At 45.4% G+C, this 18,829-nt stretch overlaps 1 protein-coding gene across 6 annotated transcripts in view; it reads left to right on the top strand.

Moving 5' to 3' along the window:
- Positions 1–18,829, top strand: part of rtel1 (regulator of telomere elongation helicase 1) — a 136,332-nt gene that overhangs the window by 76,935 nt on the left and 40,568 nt on the right. For all 6 annotated transcript variants that reach the window (XM_080204952.1, XM_080204954.1, XM_080204956.1 and 3 more), the window contains 2 exons: positions 1,754–1,907; positions 13,786–13,931. In XM_080204952.1, coding sequence (XP_080061078.1) covers positions 1,754–1,907; positions 13,786–13,931 — 300 coding nt within the window. The remainder of the gene's footprint in view (positions 1–1,753; positions 1,908–13,785; positions 13,932–18,829) is intronic.

The raw sequence follows: 18,829 nt of genomic DNA, 5'->3' as shown, positions 1-18,829 counted from the left end.
AAGCTCATTTCTGAAAATCCATTAATTGATTTTTTTAAATGATTCGGTCTTTCAGAAACATTTTTTTAAGTATTTCAGTATGTAGAAAAACAAGATTTTTATTTGTTAATTTGTATTTTTTCTCCCTTAACATCCTTCTGATCCCATTTTAACCTTTTAACATATACAAACTTCAGGTGAGGATGGAGGACAAGCAGGGTTATCTATTCTTTGGAATTATGATTTTTAACGTTGTTTGGTTTTTAACACAGTCCAACATAATGTGTTAATTTATTTCCAGCCACTCCCTCCCACCCCCTCAATCTCCCAAAACTGGGAGTAGCTGATTTATAATTGATGGAAAAATCTTGATGAAACACAATTCCCACCTTGGTGACTAATGTTCTGGACTGGCAGTGCAGCAGCTTGTAGTTACAACTTGCATTCAGGCTTAAGCACATATTGCTTAATGAGCTGCGAATTGTCAGTTTTAGCAGTTCAACCGTTGAACCGTTGCTAAAAAATGGTGCCTAGAATCCACAACTGAGCAACAATGGCTTAGTTTCTATCATTTGATTTGATTTGACTTATTGTTGTCAGATGTATTAACATACAGTGAAAAGTATTGTTTCTTGCACGCTATACAGACAAAACGTACTGTTCATAAGAAGGAAATGGGTGCAGAATTAGTGTTACAATCATAGCCAGGGTGTAGAGAGAGATCAACTTAATGCAAGGTAATTTCATTCAAAAGTCTGACAGCAGTAGGGAAGAAGCTGTTCTTGAGTCAGTTGGTACGTGACTTCAGATTTTTGTATCTTTTTCCCGACGGAAAAAGGTGGAAGAGAGAAGGTCTGGGGTGCGTGGGGCCTTTAATTATGCTGGCTGCTTTGCCGAGACAGCAGGAAGTGTGGACAGAGTCAATGGATAGAAGGCTAGTTTGCATGATGGATTGGGCGACATTAATGACCTTTTGTAGTTTCCTGTGGTCTTGGGCATGGGACCCACTCCTCACATTTTATTTTGTCTATTAGTTTAAAAATACAGCAGGAATACCCGCCAATGCAGCTGACAGGCTATCCTCTGCTTTTCCAATTCGAAATGACAAAAAATTGGCAAAATTTCGCCCAGAATATCTGCCCATTATTCAGTGCTGTTTTCAACTTTGCACAAATTAGCTGCCAGCTTTGCTAAATTACAACAGTAAATATAGTTCAGAAGTACATCGTTGACTGTAAAGTCCATTGAAGCATCCTTCGGTTGGGAAAAGCGCAATGTAAACAATATTTCTCGTAAATCACAAGTGAGTAAGCTTTAACTATCACATCTACTTCATGGCAGTGTAACAACAAATGTCCAATATGGGTCCTATCAACTACAGTAATAACCAAAGAGAGACCTCTTGCCAATCTGGTCCACAGCCACGTTCTCCAGGCTGGAGAAAAGGCCCATATGGTCATGTACTGACTGTTCCATACCTAGCACCAACCAAGTAATAACTCATTCTTGAGTCTGGTGAACCAAAGTAGGACATCTTTGCAAGGAAAATGAAATCAATTGGGACTTAATTTAACTTCTGAACTGATATATTTTACAGCACATTTTGCATTGTATATAGATCAGTTGAGCTCGCTCAGTATCTCCCTTTGCTTTTAACAAGTTAGGAAGTTCCAATGTTTCACTTTAAAGAGCTTACAGTTTATGGATTACTGAAATGAATTTAAAATGGAACAAAATGTTTACAACAATTAAAATATTGTTGTTACACAAACAGATGCCTCCACCAAAACTGAAGCTACGGTCTGGCAGTGATCGATGTTCAGAGATAAATCATGCTACCTCATCCTTGTCTGCTGACTCTGGCCAAAGTCTGAAGAAAGCAAAAACTTTAGATTCTCATGTCCCAAGTCTCAAAAGAAAACGTGCAGGTACAGTATTTTTCATATTGCTGTTAATTTTACTTCCAGAGGCCTTGGGGGTGGGCCTTAAACTTATTCTGCCATTTGATATGATCATGGCTGATCTGATTGTGGCCTCAACTCTACTTTCCTGTCTATCCATGGTATCCTTTGACTACCTTGGTAGTCAAGAATCTAGCTAACTTGAGCATAAAAATATTCAGTGATCCTGCTTCCACTGCTCTCTGAGGAAGAGAATTTCACAGACTAACAATCCTGTGATAGAAAAATAATGCATCTCATTGCTATCTGAAATCTATCCTGTCAAACCCCTTATGTTTCAATAGATTAACTGTCATTCCTTTCAACTCCAAAGGATACAAGCCCAAACTTTTCTAATAACAAAACTCCATTATCCCAGAAATCATTTTCCACAGAGTTCAACTTCACCAATATTAACTGTAACCGCTTTAGTGTGAAAGGACTAGATGGGATGAAATTTTGTAAGTGTATCCAGGAGAGCTTTTTGTGTCAGTGCATAGATAATCCTAGTCAGGATGGGGCACTGCTGGCTCTAATCCTAGGGAATGAACCGTGTGAGATTGTCGGTGGAGGAGCATTTTGGGAATAGTAATCATAACTCAGAGTTTCAAAGTGATTATTGGAAAGGATAAGGATAGTTCAGAAATCAAGGGCCCGATTTTACCATCAAGTTGTGCCTGTTTAAGAACATAAGAAATAGGAGCAGGGGTAGGCCATCTAGCCCTCTGAGCCTGCCCCGCCATTCAGTAAGATCATGGCTGATCTGTCGTGGCTCAGTTCCACTTTCCCGCCCTCTCCCCATAACCCTTAATCCCCTCGCTTATCAAAAACCTATCAACCCGCGTCTTAAAAATATTTAGCGAGGCAGCCTCCACCACTTCAACGGGCAGAGAATTCCAGGGATTCACCACCCTTTGAGTGAAGAAGTTCCTCCTCAACTCCGTTCTAAACCGCCCCCCCTTTATCTTGAGGCTGTGCCCCCTAGTCCTACTGTCCTTTGAGCGGGAAGAGTCTCTCCACCTCTATCCTATCCATCCCATTCATCATCTTATACGTCTCAATGAGATCTCCCCTCATTCTTCTAAACTCTAACGAGTACAAGCCTAGTTTATTCAGCCTCTCCTCATAGCTCAACCCCCTCAACTCCGGCATCAGCCGAGTAAACCTCCCCTGCACTCCCTCCAAGGCCAAAATATCCTTGCGTAAGTGCGGCGACCAAAACTGCACACAGTACTCCAGCTGCGGCCTCACCAATGCCCTATACAGCTGCAGCAAGACCTCCCTACTTTTATATTCAATCCCCCTTGCTATGAAGGCCAGCATCCCATTAGCCTTCCTGACCACCTGCTGCACCTACAGGCTGGGTTTTTGCGACTCATGCACAAGGACCCCGAGGTCCCTCTGCACCGTCGCCTGCTGCAGTTTTTCGCCACGTAAGTAATAGTCCTTCCTGCCAAAGTGGACCACCTCACACTTGCCAACATTAAATTCCATTTGCTAGTTCCTGGCCCATTCGCCCAGCCTATCGAGATCCTCCTGCAGACTCTCCACACCCTCCACTCAATTTGCCATTCCACCAATCTTGGTATCATCAGCAAATTTCGGCACCATACACTTGGTTCCCTCCTCCAGATCATCTATATAAATGGTAAATAGCTGAGGCCCCAGCACCGACCCCTGGGGCACTCCACTAGTCACCAACTGCCAATCCGAATAGCACCCATTGACCCCCCACTCTCTGCCTCCTATTTGACAACCAATCCTCTATCCACGCTAACACCCTACCCCCAACTCCATGCCCCCTGACCTTCTGCAATAACTTCTTGTGAGGTACCTTGTCAAACGTCTTCTGAAAATCAAGAAAGACCACACCCACAGGTTCTCCTCTATCCACCGCCCTAGACACATCCTCATAGAACTCCAATAAATTTGTCAGACACGACTTCCCCTTAACGAAACCGTGCTGCGTCTGCTCTATCAAGCAATTCCCCTCAAGATGCCTCGCTATTTCCTCCTTGATGACGGATTCTAACATTTTACCTACAACAGACGTTAAACTAACTGGCCTATAATTCCCTGCCTTTTGCCTGCCACCCTTCTTAAACAACGGCGTAACATTAGCCGTTTTCCAGTCTTCCGGTACTTCCCCGGAATCCAGCGACGTTTGGAAAATAACCACCAAGGCATCCACTATCACCTCCGCCATTTCTTACAGAACCCTCGGATGCATTCCATCCGGTCCTGGGGACTTGTCCACAATCAGTCCCTCCAGTCTGTTGAGCACCGCCTCTCTAGTAACAGTAATGTCATTGAGACCCTCCTGTCCTACCATCTTTCCATCGCTAACACCCGGCAAATTATTCACGTCCTCCTCTGTGAAGACCGAAACAAAAAAGTTATTCAAGGCCTCAGCCATTTCCCCATCCCCTACCACTAAGTCCCCCCTCTCATCCTCTAAGGGTCCAACGTTCACCCTAGCCAGCCTCTTCCTTTTTATATATTTATAAAAACTCTTGCTATCCTTTTTTATATTAAGTGCTAGCCCAGCTTCATAGTTTATCCTACCCTTCTTTACCAACTTCTTTGTCAATCTTTGTTGACTTTTAAACCTCTCCCAATCCTCTTCTCGCCCACTACTCTTAGCTACTCTAAACGCCTCCGCTTTTAATTTAACACTTTCCTTCACTTCCTTCGTTATCCACGGCTTATTACCTCTCCTCCTACGGTCCTTTTTAACCATCGGAATAAACTTCTGCTGAGCACCAAGAAAGATCTCCTTAAAGATCCTCCACTGCTCCTCAGCAGACCTACCTTCCAACGCTCTCCCCCAGTCAACATTCGCCAATTCTTCTCTCATCCTTCCGTACTCCCCTCTGTTCAAACAAAGGACGCGTGTCCGGGAACCCACTTTCTCCTCCTCCATCTGCACCAGAAACTCCACCATACAATGATCACTCTCCCCAAGAGGATCCTTCACCGCAAGGTCCTTAATTCTACCCGCCTCGTTACATAACACCAGATCCAAGATAGCTCACTCCCTCGTTGGCTCCAACACACACTGTTCAAGGAAACTATCCTGGCAGCATTCCAAGAATTCCTTCTCGAGCCCACCTCGTCCAACATGGGTCGACCAATCAATATGTAGATTGAAATCCCCCATAATTATCGCCGTTCCATTCCTGCATGCCACACTTATTTGCGCGTTAACAGCCCGCCCCACCTCCAGATCATTATTTGGGGGCCTATAGAAGACACCCACCAGCGTCTTCCTCCCTTTGCTGTTCCTAATCTCCACCCACAACGATTCCACTTCCTGCTCTTTGGTTCCTATATCATCCCTTGCTACCACCCTGATGCTATCCTTAATCAGCAGAGCTACGCCCCCCCTTTTTCCTCCCGCCTATCCTTCCTAAACACTTGATACCCCTGGACATTCAGCTCCCAGTCCCTGTCACCTTGCAGCCACGTCTCTGTAATGGCCACCAGATCATGTCCATTTGTGCTGATCTGCGCCACCAGCTCATCCACTTTATTCCGAATGCTTCGTGCATTTAGATAAAGTGCCTTCATCCCAGTCTTCACCTGGACCCTATTTGCCAGAACGCCACCAACCATACTCATGCCCCCTACTTTATTATTGGGAAATCCTCGGCCTCTTCCCTTACCTGTACCCTCTCCTTAACTTTATACCCCGTAATGTCCCCTACCCTTGCACCCTCCCCCCCCCAATTAGTTTAAAGCCCTACCTACAGTCCTATTTACACGATTTGCCAGGACTCTGGTCCCAGCACGGTTCAGACCAACCCCATCCCACCCGAACAGGTCCCACCTACCCCAATATTGATGCCAATGCCCCATAAATTCAAACCCATCCCTCCCACACCAATCCCTGAGCCACCCATTCACTTCCTTAATTTTATCAACCTTACGCCCGTCTGCAATTGGTTCAGGCAGTAGTCCAGAGATAACCACCTTGTCGGTTCTACTTTTTAATTCCATTCCCAGCTTTTCATACTCCCTCCCCAGATCCTCAGTTTGCATTTTGCCTACGTCGTTGGCACCCACATGTACTACAACGACCGGATTCTCACCCTCCCACTCCAGGTTCCTCTGCAGCCCAGCTGTGACATCCTGGACCCGAGCACCAGGCAGACAACACACCCTTCTGTCATTGTGACGAAGTACAGTGTCAATACCCTTAACCCCACTGTCCCCAATTACGACTACGTTCCTTATCACCTTCTCTTTGCCTATATCCTGCGTCTGCATCACTGTACTGTGTGCAGTTTGCTCACCAACCTCACCTCCCTCGTTCTCGTCCACACTGGAAGGAAGAACCTGAAACCTGTTATGCAGATTGAGAGGCTGAGGCATCCGGTCCCCGCCCTCCTTCCTCCGGTCCCCGCCCTCCTTCCTCCGGTCCCCGCCCTCCTTCCTCCGGTCCCCGCCCTCCTTCCTCCGGTCCCCGCCCTCCTTCCTCCGGTCCCCGCCCTCCTTCCTCCGGTCCCCGCCCTCCTTCCGCCGGTCCCCGCCCTCCTTCCGCCGGCCCCCGCCCTCCTTCCGCCGGCCCCCGCCCTCCTTCCGCCGGCCCCCGCCCTCCTTCCGCCGGCCCCCGCCCTCCTTCCGCCGGCCCCCGCCCTCCTTCCGCCGGCCCCCGCCCTCCTTCCGCCGGCCCCCGCCCTCCTTCCGCCGGCCCCCGCCCTCCTTCCGCCGGCCCCCGCCCTCCTTCCGCCGGCCCCCGCCCTCCTTCCGCCGGCCCCCGCCCTCCTTCCGCCGGCCCCCGCCCTCCTTCCGCCGGCCCCCGCCCTCCTTCCGCCGGCCCCCGCCCTCCTTCCGCCGGCCCCCGCCCTCCTTCCGCCGGCCCCCGCCCTCCTTCCGCCGGCCCCCGCCCTCCTTCCGCCGGCCCCCGCCCTCCTTCCGCCGGCCCCCGCCCTCCTTCCGCCGGCCCCCGCCCTCCTTCCTCCTCTCAGCAGCCCCCTCTTGTTCCTGACCCTTAGAGTTAGCCAGTCTAGGGGGGGTGGATGTCTCTTGCACCCCATTGACAATGGCACCCTCTCTCCCCCTGATGAGCCTCAGTGTCTGAAGCTCAGAGGCCAGCTCATCTATCTTGAGCTGGAGCTCCTCCAGCAACCTGCACTTACTGCAGACATGGTCACTGGGAAGGACCTTGGGGTCCACCAGCTCCCACATCATACAGAAACAGCACATCACATACCCCTCCATTATTCACTATAGTAGTATTGAAAATTTCCACACGAACTTACCTGGCCCTTTTTCTCCCCAACCCTTTGATCCTAAGCCCTAATAGCTCACTCTGCTTCCCTCTCACTCCGCTGCCCGCTGTCTACACCAGGCCTCCTTTTAAACATGGCTCTGTTTTAAAGCCTGCTCACCCACAAATCCCTCTATCCACTCCCTTAGAATTCTTAAAGAGGTAAATACAAAAAGCCCACAAAAATGCTTTTAAATGATTTAAACAGTTCTACAAGGTAAGTTCTTACTACGAAAGTGCATTAAACTTATTTAAACAGCTTTTTAACAGGTAATTTCTTATCTGACTCTCTGCTCCCTCACTCGTCTGCTCCAGCAAACATTCAGACATGAAACTTGGTAAAGTCAGGCGTGAGGCGAGTAGCACGATTTGTGCCCGCCTCTATGCTTGTTCCTCCTTTACCAAGGCCCGAAAATGGTCGTGTCCTGGATTGCCCCCTTTACCACTGCGTTCGCCCATCTAGATTTGGTGCAGAACAGACATGCCCGACAGATCGCTTGGAAGGGTTAGTCTGATGGCTGTCTGCTTGAGATCGGTGAAGGGGGTGGGGGAAACGTGGAGTCCGCTGCCACTCTGCCTGAGATCAGTGAGGGAGAATGGGGAGTTCGGCTGCCACTCTGCCTGAGATCAATGAGGGAGAAGGGGGGAGTCAGCTGCCATTATGCTTGAGGTCAGTGAGGGAGAGGGGGGTTCGCTGCCACTCTACCTGAGACCAGTGGGGGGAAGAGGGAGATCCACTGTCTCTCTGCCTGAGATCAGTGGCGGGGGAGGAGAGATGGGCCTGCGATCAGCCTGGGTGGCAGGGTGGGTGGGGGAGGATAAGGGGTCAGTAATGTTGTGGGGGTGGGGCAATGTCTGTGAGGGCATGAGAGAAGCATTAGCCAGCCCAGCAGCGATGTGGCAGGGAAGCCACGTTCTATCACTTTTTTGTTCTGTGGATGCACAGTGGGAGACACCGTTTGGAGCTGCAGAAGCCCCTGCTCACAGGCTTCTGCAGCGCCTTTCGGAATTGCTGATACTTTTTCAGGCAGAGTCTAAAAGTCGGATCGGAAACATTCCCAGTTTCATGTCCACCCAGCACTTAAAATCCATATGGTAAAATAAAAGTATTTTTTAAAGTTTGTTTGTTAATCACAAGTAAGGCTTACGTTAACACTGCAATGAAATTCCTGTGAAATTCCCCTAGTTGTAACTGTCTGGCACCAGTTCAGTTCAATGCACCTAACCAGTATGTCTTTAGAATGTGGGAAGGAACCAGAGCTCCTGGAGGAAACCCACACAGACATGGTGAGAACGTGCAAACTCCACACAGACAGTGACCCAAGTAAGGAATCGAACCCAAGTCCCTGGTGCTATGAAGCAACAGTGCTAACCACTGTGTTACCATGCTGTCCCAAGTCAATTTCAATATGACTAGAAAAGATCTGGCAAATGTTGAATTGGAGAAGCTACTTACAGATAAATCTACATTTGGAAAGTGGGAGTCTTTTAAAAGTGGAGTAGTAAGAGTTCAGGGCCAACATGTTCATCTAACAGTGAAGGGCAAGGGCAGCAAATCAAGGAAACCCTGGATGCCAAGGGATATTGAGGGCTTGATAAATTAAATAAAAGGAGCTTATGGTAGGTACAGAGAATAAAAATAGAGGAAGTGTGTATGGGCGGAGGGCGGGACGGAGGCATGGTGGGGTACTTAAAAAATGAACCAGAAAGGCAAAGAGGGGGCACAAAATATCTTTGGTAGATAAGATTAAGGCAAATTCCGAGTATATAATAAGTATATTAAGAACTAGAGAATGATCAGGGAAAAGAGAGGGGCCCACTGGAAACCTAATGGGCAATCCATGGGCCCTATTTTACCATTTTGACCTTAGCTGCTGAGTGGACTTGAAACTGGGACTGTTTCAGATCCAACAGGCAGAGTGGCAGCAGAGCCCCTCTCCCACCAATCTCAAGCAGAGAACTGTCGGGGCACAGTGTGGAGTTTGCACACTCTCCCCATGTCTGCATGGGTTCCCTCCGGGTGCCCCAGTTTCCTCCCACGGCCCGAAAGACATGTTGGTTAGGTGCATTGGCTGTGCTAAATTCTCCCTAGTGTACCTGAACAGGCGCCGGAGTGTGGCGACTAGGGGATTTTCATAGTAACTCCATTGCAGTGTTAATGTAAGCCTACTTGTGACTAATAAATAAACTTTAACTTTTTACTTTATAATCTCCTGAATCAGTAAAGCAACTCCCCTGTCTCTTTACATCCTCCTTTATCATGCCTGAAACATCTAAATCCCAGAATGTTGAGCTGCCAGTTTTGTCCTTCTTTCTGTATTAGCTGTAACATCATAGTTATATGTACTAATCCAAGCTCTAAATTCATCTACCTTACCTGTCAAACTCCTCATGTTATTCAAAAACACTTCAAACCGGCAATTCCACCATATTAAGTAACCTCTTCCAGTCTGTTCTTCCTCTTAGCCTTACTGGCCTTAGTCTGTAAGTCATCCCATGTCATTTCACTTGCTGACCAACTGCTCTGGTTTCCACCCCCTGCCACATGAGTTCAAACCCTCCCAAATAACACTAGCAAACCTTCCTGACAGGATATTGGTGAACCTCCAGTTTAGGTGCAACCCATTCTTGTACAGATCCCACATGCCCTGGAAGACATCCCAATGATCCGCATATCTGAAGCCTTCCCACCTATACCAATTCTTTAGCCATGTATTTAACTGTACTGTCTTCCTATTCCTAGCCTCACTGGCACCTGGCACAGGGAGTAACCCTGTTTTTCAATTTACTACCTAATCTCTGAACACCTATGCAGACCTAGTCACTCTTCCTGTCTATGTTGTTAGTACCAATGTGTATGACACTCTCTGGCTGCTCACCTTCCCTTTCGAGAATGTCCCACACCCGCTCAGCGACACCCATGGCCCTGGTACCAGGGAGGCAACACACCATCCTTGAGTCTCTCTTGCAGCCATAGAAATGCTTATCTATACATAACATAAGAACACAAGAAATAGGAGCAGGAGTAGGCCATCTAGCCCTTTGAGCCTGCCCCGCCATTCAATAAGATCATGGCTGATCTGTCATGGCTCAGTTCCACATTCCCGCTCTCTCCCCATAACCCTTAATCCCCTCGCTTATCAAAAACCCATCAACCCGCGTCTTAAAAATATTTAGCGAGGCAGCCTCCACCACTTCAACGGGCAGAGAATTCCAGGGATTCACCACCCTTTGAGCGAAGAAGTTCCTCCTCAACTCCGTTCTAAACCCCCCCCCCCCCCCCCCCCCCCTTTATCTTGAGGCTGTGCCCCCTAGTCCTACTGTCCTTTCTGAGCGGGAAGAGTCTCTCCACCTCTATCCTATCCATCCCATTCATCATCTTATACGTCTCAGTGAGATCTCCCCTCATTCTTCTAAACTCTAACGAGTACAAGCCTAGTTTATTCAGCCTCTCCTCATAGCTCAACCCCCTCAACTCCGGCATCAGCCTAGTAAACCTCCCCTGCACTCCCTCCAAGGCCAAAATATCCTTGCGTAAGTGCGGCGACCAAAACTGCACACAGTACTCCAGCTGCGGCCTCACCAATGCCCTATACAGCTGCAGCAAGACCTCCCTACTTTTATATTCAATCCCCCTCGCTATGAAGGCCAGCATCCCATTCGCCTTCCTGACCACCTGCAGGCTGGGTTTTTGCGACTCATGCACAAGGACCCCGAGGTCCCGCTGCACCGTCGCCTGCTGCAGTTTTTCGCCACGTAAGTAATTGTCCTTCCTACCATTATTCCTACCAAAGTGGACCACCTCGCACTTGCCAACATTAAATTCCATTTGCCAGTTCCTGGCCCATTCGCCCAGCCTATCTAGATCCTTCTGCAGACTCTCCACACCCTCCGTGCAATTTGCCGTTCCACCAATCTTGGTGTCATCAGCAAATTTCAACACCATACACTCGGTACCCATAACTATAAAGTCCCCTATAACTACTACTCCACTGCACTTGATTTTCCCTGTTGCACAACACAGCCAGCTGGTGTGCCATCCCCTGATAGGCAATTCTCCCCCGCAACAGTATCCAAAATGGTATACTCAGAGAGGGGGATAGTCACAGGGGATTCTCGCACAGTCTGACTGCCCCTTCTAACAGTCACCCATCTATCTGCCTGAACCTTGGGTGTGACCACATCTTTAAAACACCTGTGATGTCTTCCACCTCCTGCATGCTTCTAGGTATGCCCAACTGCCATTCCATGCAATGTGACAGGAGCTGCATTTGGACACACTTCCTGCAGATGTCGTCATCAGGGACACTCGAGCTGTCTTTGATTTCCTATATTCTGTAGGAGAAGCATACTGCCCCACTGACTGGCATTTTACCCTTCCTCCCCTTTTGGCTTTATGAGTTGGATTTTTTTACTGTTAAAGGAGTGCAGCAAAGGTCTACCAGGCTGATTCCGAGGATGCCAGGACTGACGTATGAGGGGAGATTGACGAGGATAGGATTGTTTCGCTCCAGTTCAGACTGATGGGGGAAATCTCATCGAGACTTATAAAATTCTAACAGGGCTAGACAGGGTAGATGCAGGCAGTATGATCCCAATGGCAGGGGAGCCCAGAACCAGGGGTCACAGTCTGAGGATTCGGGGTAGACCATTTGGGACAGAGGTGAGGAGACATTTCTTCACCCAAAGAGTGGTGAGCCTCTGGAATTCATTATCACAGGAAGTAGTTGATGCCAAAACATTGAATGTATTCAAGATGTGGCTAGATATAGCACTTGGGTTGAATGGGATCAAAGGTTGTGGGGAGAAAGCAGGATTAGGCTGTTGAGATGGACGATCAGCCATGATCATGATGAATGGTGGAGCAGGCTCAAAGGGCCAAATGGCCTCCTGCTCCAATCTTCGATGTCTCTGTTTGCTCAGTGGAATGCTCCATTCCAGTATTGCTTCTCAGTGACTGTTGTGATTGTTTGATTCCAGGTGTATCCTGGAATTGGAAAGTGCACCTAACGTATTGATTAGGAGCACTGGTTGGAGTTCTTCTGCTGGTTCAGCACACACACATCCAGTATATTTTTGGGCTTGTCGTTTTTTAGCCAGTGTTGGGAAGAGGCTGAGCCTGTTGGATGTAGGTGTTCATGTTGGGCATTCTCACCCCACTATGAGGAAATATCTCAAAATATCACTGATTTGATTTATTTTCTACTTTTTCCTGGTTAACCAGAAAACCTGTTCCAACAGCTACTGATTTGTAGATTTTTATTAACCAGCTCATGCATCTTAATACAACTGTTCAATTAATCCTCAAGAATGATGTTTACCTTTTTTATTTAATTTAGCCACAGCCATGCAGAGCATGCACATTTCCTTCCCACAAATTTTGGCAGTTTCTGGAAGTTAACAATGTTTTTATTTAGGAGGTAATTCACTTGAAAGGTCATGGTCACCCCGAAAGACTTGTTCTGTTACTTGCAGATTTTGTTTCCCCTAATGAGACGTATGAGGAATATGGCCTTGTAGCCCATGTACCTGTATTAGCAAAGTCATCTGTTTTTGTGTAATGTCCTTCACTCATCTGAGCATTGAGTTGCATGTTTGACTTGAATAACCTGGTGTATAGACAGCAGATTGGATAACATCAATATTAGATTTCATCACCGAGTGCTGTTATTCAAAGTTAACCCATTGCATCGCACCCATAGCAAGTTCGAGGCTACCTGAGTTCTATGGCTATTCAAGTCCATCTATTTTGGGCCAAAAAAAAATCCACATAAACAAGAGATGATTAAAGCAAAGTACCTTGAAAGAGAACATTTGTTTAAAATGTGATCTTGCAATTGCCCAACTTGGGAATCTTTAGCAGTGGCTTCTGTACAACATCTTTTAACAGTGTTTTAACTGCAACGTAATCTACCAGGAATCTAGACTTTATTCGTTTCATTCCCTCATCTGTGTCCCTTGGTGACATTGGGAAGGATTTTAGGGCTGTTCCCGCTGGTGGGATCTTCCAGTGAAAACAGCGGACTGGAAGATCGTGAGCTGTCTCCTCCTCTGCAAAGCGCACTACTGGGGAGGGAGGGAAATCTCACCAATTATCTGAACCCCTCTTGACCTTGCTGCTGTCACTTCATTTGTCCATCAACTAGCCATCACATGAACAACAATCTATCTCTTCTGAGAAGAGTCATTCCGATCTGAACTGTCAATTCTGTTTCTCTCCACAGATGCTGCCAGAACCTGCTGAGGTTATCCAACATTTTCATCCTTTCAAATCATTCTTCTTATTTAAGAGTCCTCTTAAAACACACACATTTAATTAGGTTTATGATTATTACCTCTCTGGATATCATCTTTGATTTGGTATATTTGCTCCTGTTATTGTGGAATATTTTTCCACAATAAGGAGCAAATTGTTTTTTCATCTGATGTCATTTTCGGTGTTTTGAACATAATGTTTACACTGGGTTAAAACACAAATCTGCCTGATTATCTTCTAAATTTTTTGAGGTTAGCAACCCTCAAAAAAGTTAACTCAATTGTTTTAATTCCTCAAAACAAATTATTAGTGATTTGTGTTGATGTACTTTTATATAGATGATGTTGAGGCTTCCAGGGGAGGTGCCATGGCCAAGCTCTGCATTGAGTATGAGAAAGCTACTGAGTGCATGAGGAAGAAACCTTTGAGTCTCCTGGATGCATTAGAACACAGTGAACTAAAAACTGATGAAGGTGGCAAGAAGGTGAGGTGTGTGCATGACTGAGCTTTCTCTGCAATGCAATCTAATTATCTTTATATAGTATTGGCTTCTGATTGTCAGATAAGAGTTTTAAAACAAAATACTTGTCTCTTCTTGCTTTGCAAATTGCAGTGTGATTTTCATCAGTGGTCCATTAAAATGCTCAAAACTTTGTTTGGAATTTTACCAGCACGCCAACCGAGATTCATACTATCCTGCCCAAGGCCAACAGAGAATGGCATTCTCCAAGCCTCCCCTGCTCTTGGAATTGGGGCTGGCTTGCCAGTAAAATATCAGTCAATGACTCAGAATGAAGCATTTCACTTCAGAAGTGAAAAATTGAAGACTTGTTCTAATTTTTCATTGGTTGAAACCTTTCAAGTTGAAATTCTTTAGTTTCTGTGTGCAAGCAGATATTGCAAGAGCTTCTCAAGCACACATTTGCTTCAGTTTCATGTAAAACCTGTTTTCTCGTTAACTGCTCCAGCTTTACAGATAACAAATCACAGGTTTATACAGGTTTCTTGTGTTGAAGATCTTTATCATATTACCACTGAATCATCTTAGCTATGACAGGGAATAAAGGCTTTCTTGTCTCAAGTTTCAACCATGAACAGCCCTTTGAACATTCCAACTTTTCCTATCATGGCTTGCACAAAGCTTCACAAAACACTCCACCTTTGGCTTAACTATAATCTTGTGCAAAATCAACAGCATTTTACACGATCTGGCTGTTGATTATGTTATGTAACCCACTGATGTTAGACATAAATGTATCCCAAAAACCTGGAAGGGTAACTTGGAACGCTGGTTGGTAAAGTATATATTTTCAATGTGTTATAATTTGGGGCCAAATTTCCTCTTTTCTCTCACAGAGCCGGTGACAAAATTTCAGAATGATAAGATTTGGTGCGCCATTAAACATGAATTTCAAAACAATGATTGGGGTATTAGGAAAGAAGCAACTTGCTGAGCAAAAATAAAGCAATATCAAAACGATACATTGACATTTTTTATTCTTTCATGGGATATGGGCTGGCTAGACCAGCGTTTATTACCCATTCCTAATTGTCCTTGAGAAGTGATGAGCTGCCTTTTTGAATCACCACAGTCCACGTGATGTTGGTACACCCGAGGTACTGATGGGAAGGGAGTCTCAGGATTTTGATGCACTGTCCATGGAAGAACAGCGATATAGTTCCAAGCTGGGATGGGGTGAGGCTTTGAGGGGAACTTGCAGGGGATGGTGTTTCCATGCATCTGCCACACTTGTCCTTCTAGGTGGTAGAAGTCATAAATTTGGAAGATGCTGTTGAAGGAATCTGTTGTGGAGGTCACCGGGCCATAAGGGAAGATGGCTCCAGCCAGAAGGTGGCTTCTGATGGAGGCACTCCCCCATACCACATCCCATGTGTGATCAAACTTTGTTTATTTCTATGTTTGCCCCATGGAGCTTCAGTCCACCCACCAGCCTAAAAATTGAGGCAGGGCAGTGAATTGTTCATACGTGGCCATTTATTTTTCGTTTAAGGATCTCAGTTGGGGCAACGGCAGATTTCCCATCCGAGGCATTACCTGCCCCAGTGTAAAATCATTACAAATCAGGGCAGAACGCACAGTAAAACCTGTCTGTGGAATTTCACGATCCCACCCTCCATGCTTTGTGTAAAAACCTGCTAGTGGAGCATAAAAGGCTGACTGATCATTTGTTTGCTGTAAGTCTGTTTAAATTCTTTGGTACGCTCAATCTCTTGAATCATAAGTCCCATTTATTTTTTGTACAATTTCAACACCCGCCTATTAATTCTGTTGTGGTTAAGGTGTTTTAACCTTCAATTTTTTTGAGATACATTCACTGATTTGAATTAATGTACACTCAGATCCTTCAGTACTCTGAAGGGTTCTGCCATTTACTGTATATTTCTCATCTATATTAGACCTTCCAAAATGCATTACCTCACATTTGTCTGGAGTAAACTCCATCTGTCATCTCTCTGCACAAGTCTCCAAATGATCAGTACCTGACTGTATCCTCTGATGACCCTCATCACTATCTGCAATTCTACCAATCTTTGTGTTGTCTGCGAACTTACTAATCGAACCAGTTATGTTTTCCTCCAAATCATTTTATATATAGGTCCCAGCATTGATCCCTGAGAAATGCCACTTGTGACAGTCCTCCATTCAGAAACACAACACCGAACCAATTCTGTATCCAACATGCCAGCTTGCCTCTGATCCCATGCAATTTCACCTTCTGTACCAGTCTACCATGAGGGACCTTGTCAATGGCCTTACTGAAGTCCATGTAGACAACATCTACTGACCTATCCTCGTCAATCACCTTCGTCACTTGCTTGAAAAACTCGATCAAGTCAGTGAGACACGACCTCCCCTTCACAAAATCAAGTTGTGTCTCACTAATATGTCCACTTATTTCCAGGTGGAGAAAATGCTGTCTCAAAGAATCCTCTCCAATAATTTCCCCACCAATGATGTGAGGCTTACCAGCTTGTAATTATCTGGATTAACCTTGGAACAACATTGGTTATTCTCCAATCCTCTGGGACCTCCCCTGTAGTCAGCAAGGATTCCAAGATTTCTCTCAAGGCCTCAGCACTTTCTTCCCTTGCCCCTCTCGGTATTCAGGGGTATATCCATCAAGCCCTGGGGACTTATCTACTTTAATGTTTCACAAGAACACCAATACCTCCTTGTTGCTCTCAACATGACCCAAACTACCTACACACCCTTCCTCAGATTCATCTTTCACCAAATCCTTCTCTTTGGTGACTACTGACACAAAGTACTCATTTAATATCTCGCCCATTTCCTCTGGCTTCAAGCATAAATTCCCTCCCTTGTCCTTGAGTGGGCCAACCCTCTCCCTAGCTACCCTCTTGCTCTTTATATATGTATAAAAAGCCTTGGGATTTTCCTTAATCCTTCTGGCCAATGACTTTTTGTGACCCCTTTTTGAGATAACTAGTGGGATAGATGAGGAGAAATCAACAGATATAGCATATTTAGATTATCAGAAGGCACTTAATAAACTGTCATATAACAGGTTGTTTCACAAAAAATGGGGCTCATAGGATTGGAAGTTATATGTTCGTATATTAAGTCAATTTTGAAATTCAGTAACTAGAGCGCCAAGAAATTGGGCGGCACGGTACAGTGGTTAGTACTGCCGTCCAAAAGCACCAAAGACCCAGGTTCAATTCCCAGTTTGGATTACAGTCTGTGTGGAATCTGCAGGTTCTCCTCATATCTGTGTGGGTATCCTCTGGGTGCTGCTGGGTTCCTCCTACAATCTGAAAGACGTGCTGGTTAGGTGCATTGGTCATGCTAAATTCTCCCTCAGTGTACCTGAACAGGCGCCAGAGTGTGGCAGCTGGGGGATTTGAACACTAACTTCATTGTAGTGTTAATGTAACACTAATAATTGACACGAATGACTTGTGACACTAATAAATAAACTTTAACTTTAAATTGTTCCAAACTAACAAAAGACTTTGAGCCTCAGCTATTTATAATCAGTATCAACCTTAGCTAAGGGGATTCAGTGTAGCATATCCAAGTTTGGTGATGCAAGTGGGAAAGTAAGCTGTGAGGAAAATGAAGAGAAGCTGCAAAGAGATTATAAATCGGTTAAGTGACTTGGCATGAAGGTGACAGATGTAAGTCCTCTTGATGAGAACATAAAAACAGAATATTTTTTCTATGGTGAGAGAGAGAGAGAGACTAATGGTTGAGGTTCAACGGGATTTGTTGTCTTTGTATGCGGAATCAAAGATGCAGATGCAGCAAACTACAGAGAAGGCAAAATGGTGTACTGACCTTTTTGAAAGTCTTTATGTAAGAATGTTTAAATGTGAGCAGCATTAAACTATTCAACCCTGCAAGCCTGATCCTTAGTCAATATGATTTTGAACTTCTCAAGGATATTCTCACTTCTAATATTTGATTGTTCAAAACTTACCTCCATTTTGCCTTTCCTGTATTTACTGAAAACTTTGCACCCAGGAACGTTAATTACCCAACCCAGACCTTTTCTGATTCAAATCACCAATACAGCTGTATCATTTTCTGTCATGACTACCCGTGCCTGCAACTCACTAACTTTATAAAGCAAATTCTGTGCATTTCTATACATGTCTCTGTCCTTTGTGTTTTCTATGATCCCACCTAATTCAAGATTGCTTCAAATGTTGCAAAATACATTCCAGGACAGGTCATTTGGCCCAATCAATCTACCTTGGTGATTATATCCTCTACATGAGACTAATACTGTGTGCCCAACTGGATTTTATATCCCATTATTGCCTTAACTGAAATTATTTTCAAGCTAACTCTGCATAAGTTAGCCACAGTCTGGATCAAATTCTGTACTCAGCTGCCTTCTCAATTTGTTGTCCTTTTGGTTGTGCAGACCACTTCAATGCCTTTGGAATGGTGTTGCATACCTACAACTACCTGTAGGTATGCTGTGTGGCAGTTTAAAGCTTGCTTCATCTTGTTTCACCTTGCTGCCTCCTTTCAGCAAAAACTCACTATCAGCATCTCATTCAATCAGCTTCTCAATTTCTGCTCCTTCTGTTTTGATTATTTCTGCAGCCTCCGTGTTTCCTCTACTTTTTAACCTTTATTTCTCATCGTGGTTTTTTTTTAACTAGCTTTGCATTATGTCAGAGATGGGCACAATATTTAGCAGGATTTAAAGCACAGTAGGAACCGTGGAATATCATTTAGTTCATAAAATGTTTTTTGTGCAGCGTTGGGTGTCAAACTGTTTTCCATCTTAAAACCAGTGGGTTTGAAGTATACCAATCATAATTTACAAACAAGATATTATTTCTCTGAATTAATTCACAGTTCTTATGTCTATTATCTTCGAAGCA

Source organism: Carcharhinus amblyrhynchos, chromosome 16 (genome assembly GCF_965287045.1).
Source record: "Carcharhinus amblyrhynchos chromosome 16, sCarAmb.v2.hapA, whole genome shotgun sequence".
Lineage (NCBI taxonomy): Eukaryota > Metazoa > Chordata > Chondrichthyes > Carcharhiniformes > Carcharhinidae > Carcharhinus > Carcharhinus amblyrhynchos.
Note: the sequence above shows the minus strand (reverse complement) of the source record. Positions and strands in the feature narration are given on the sequence as shown.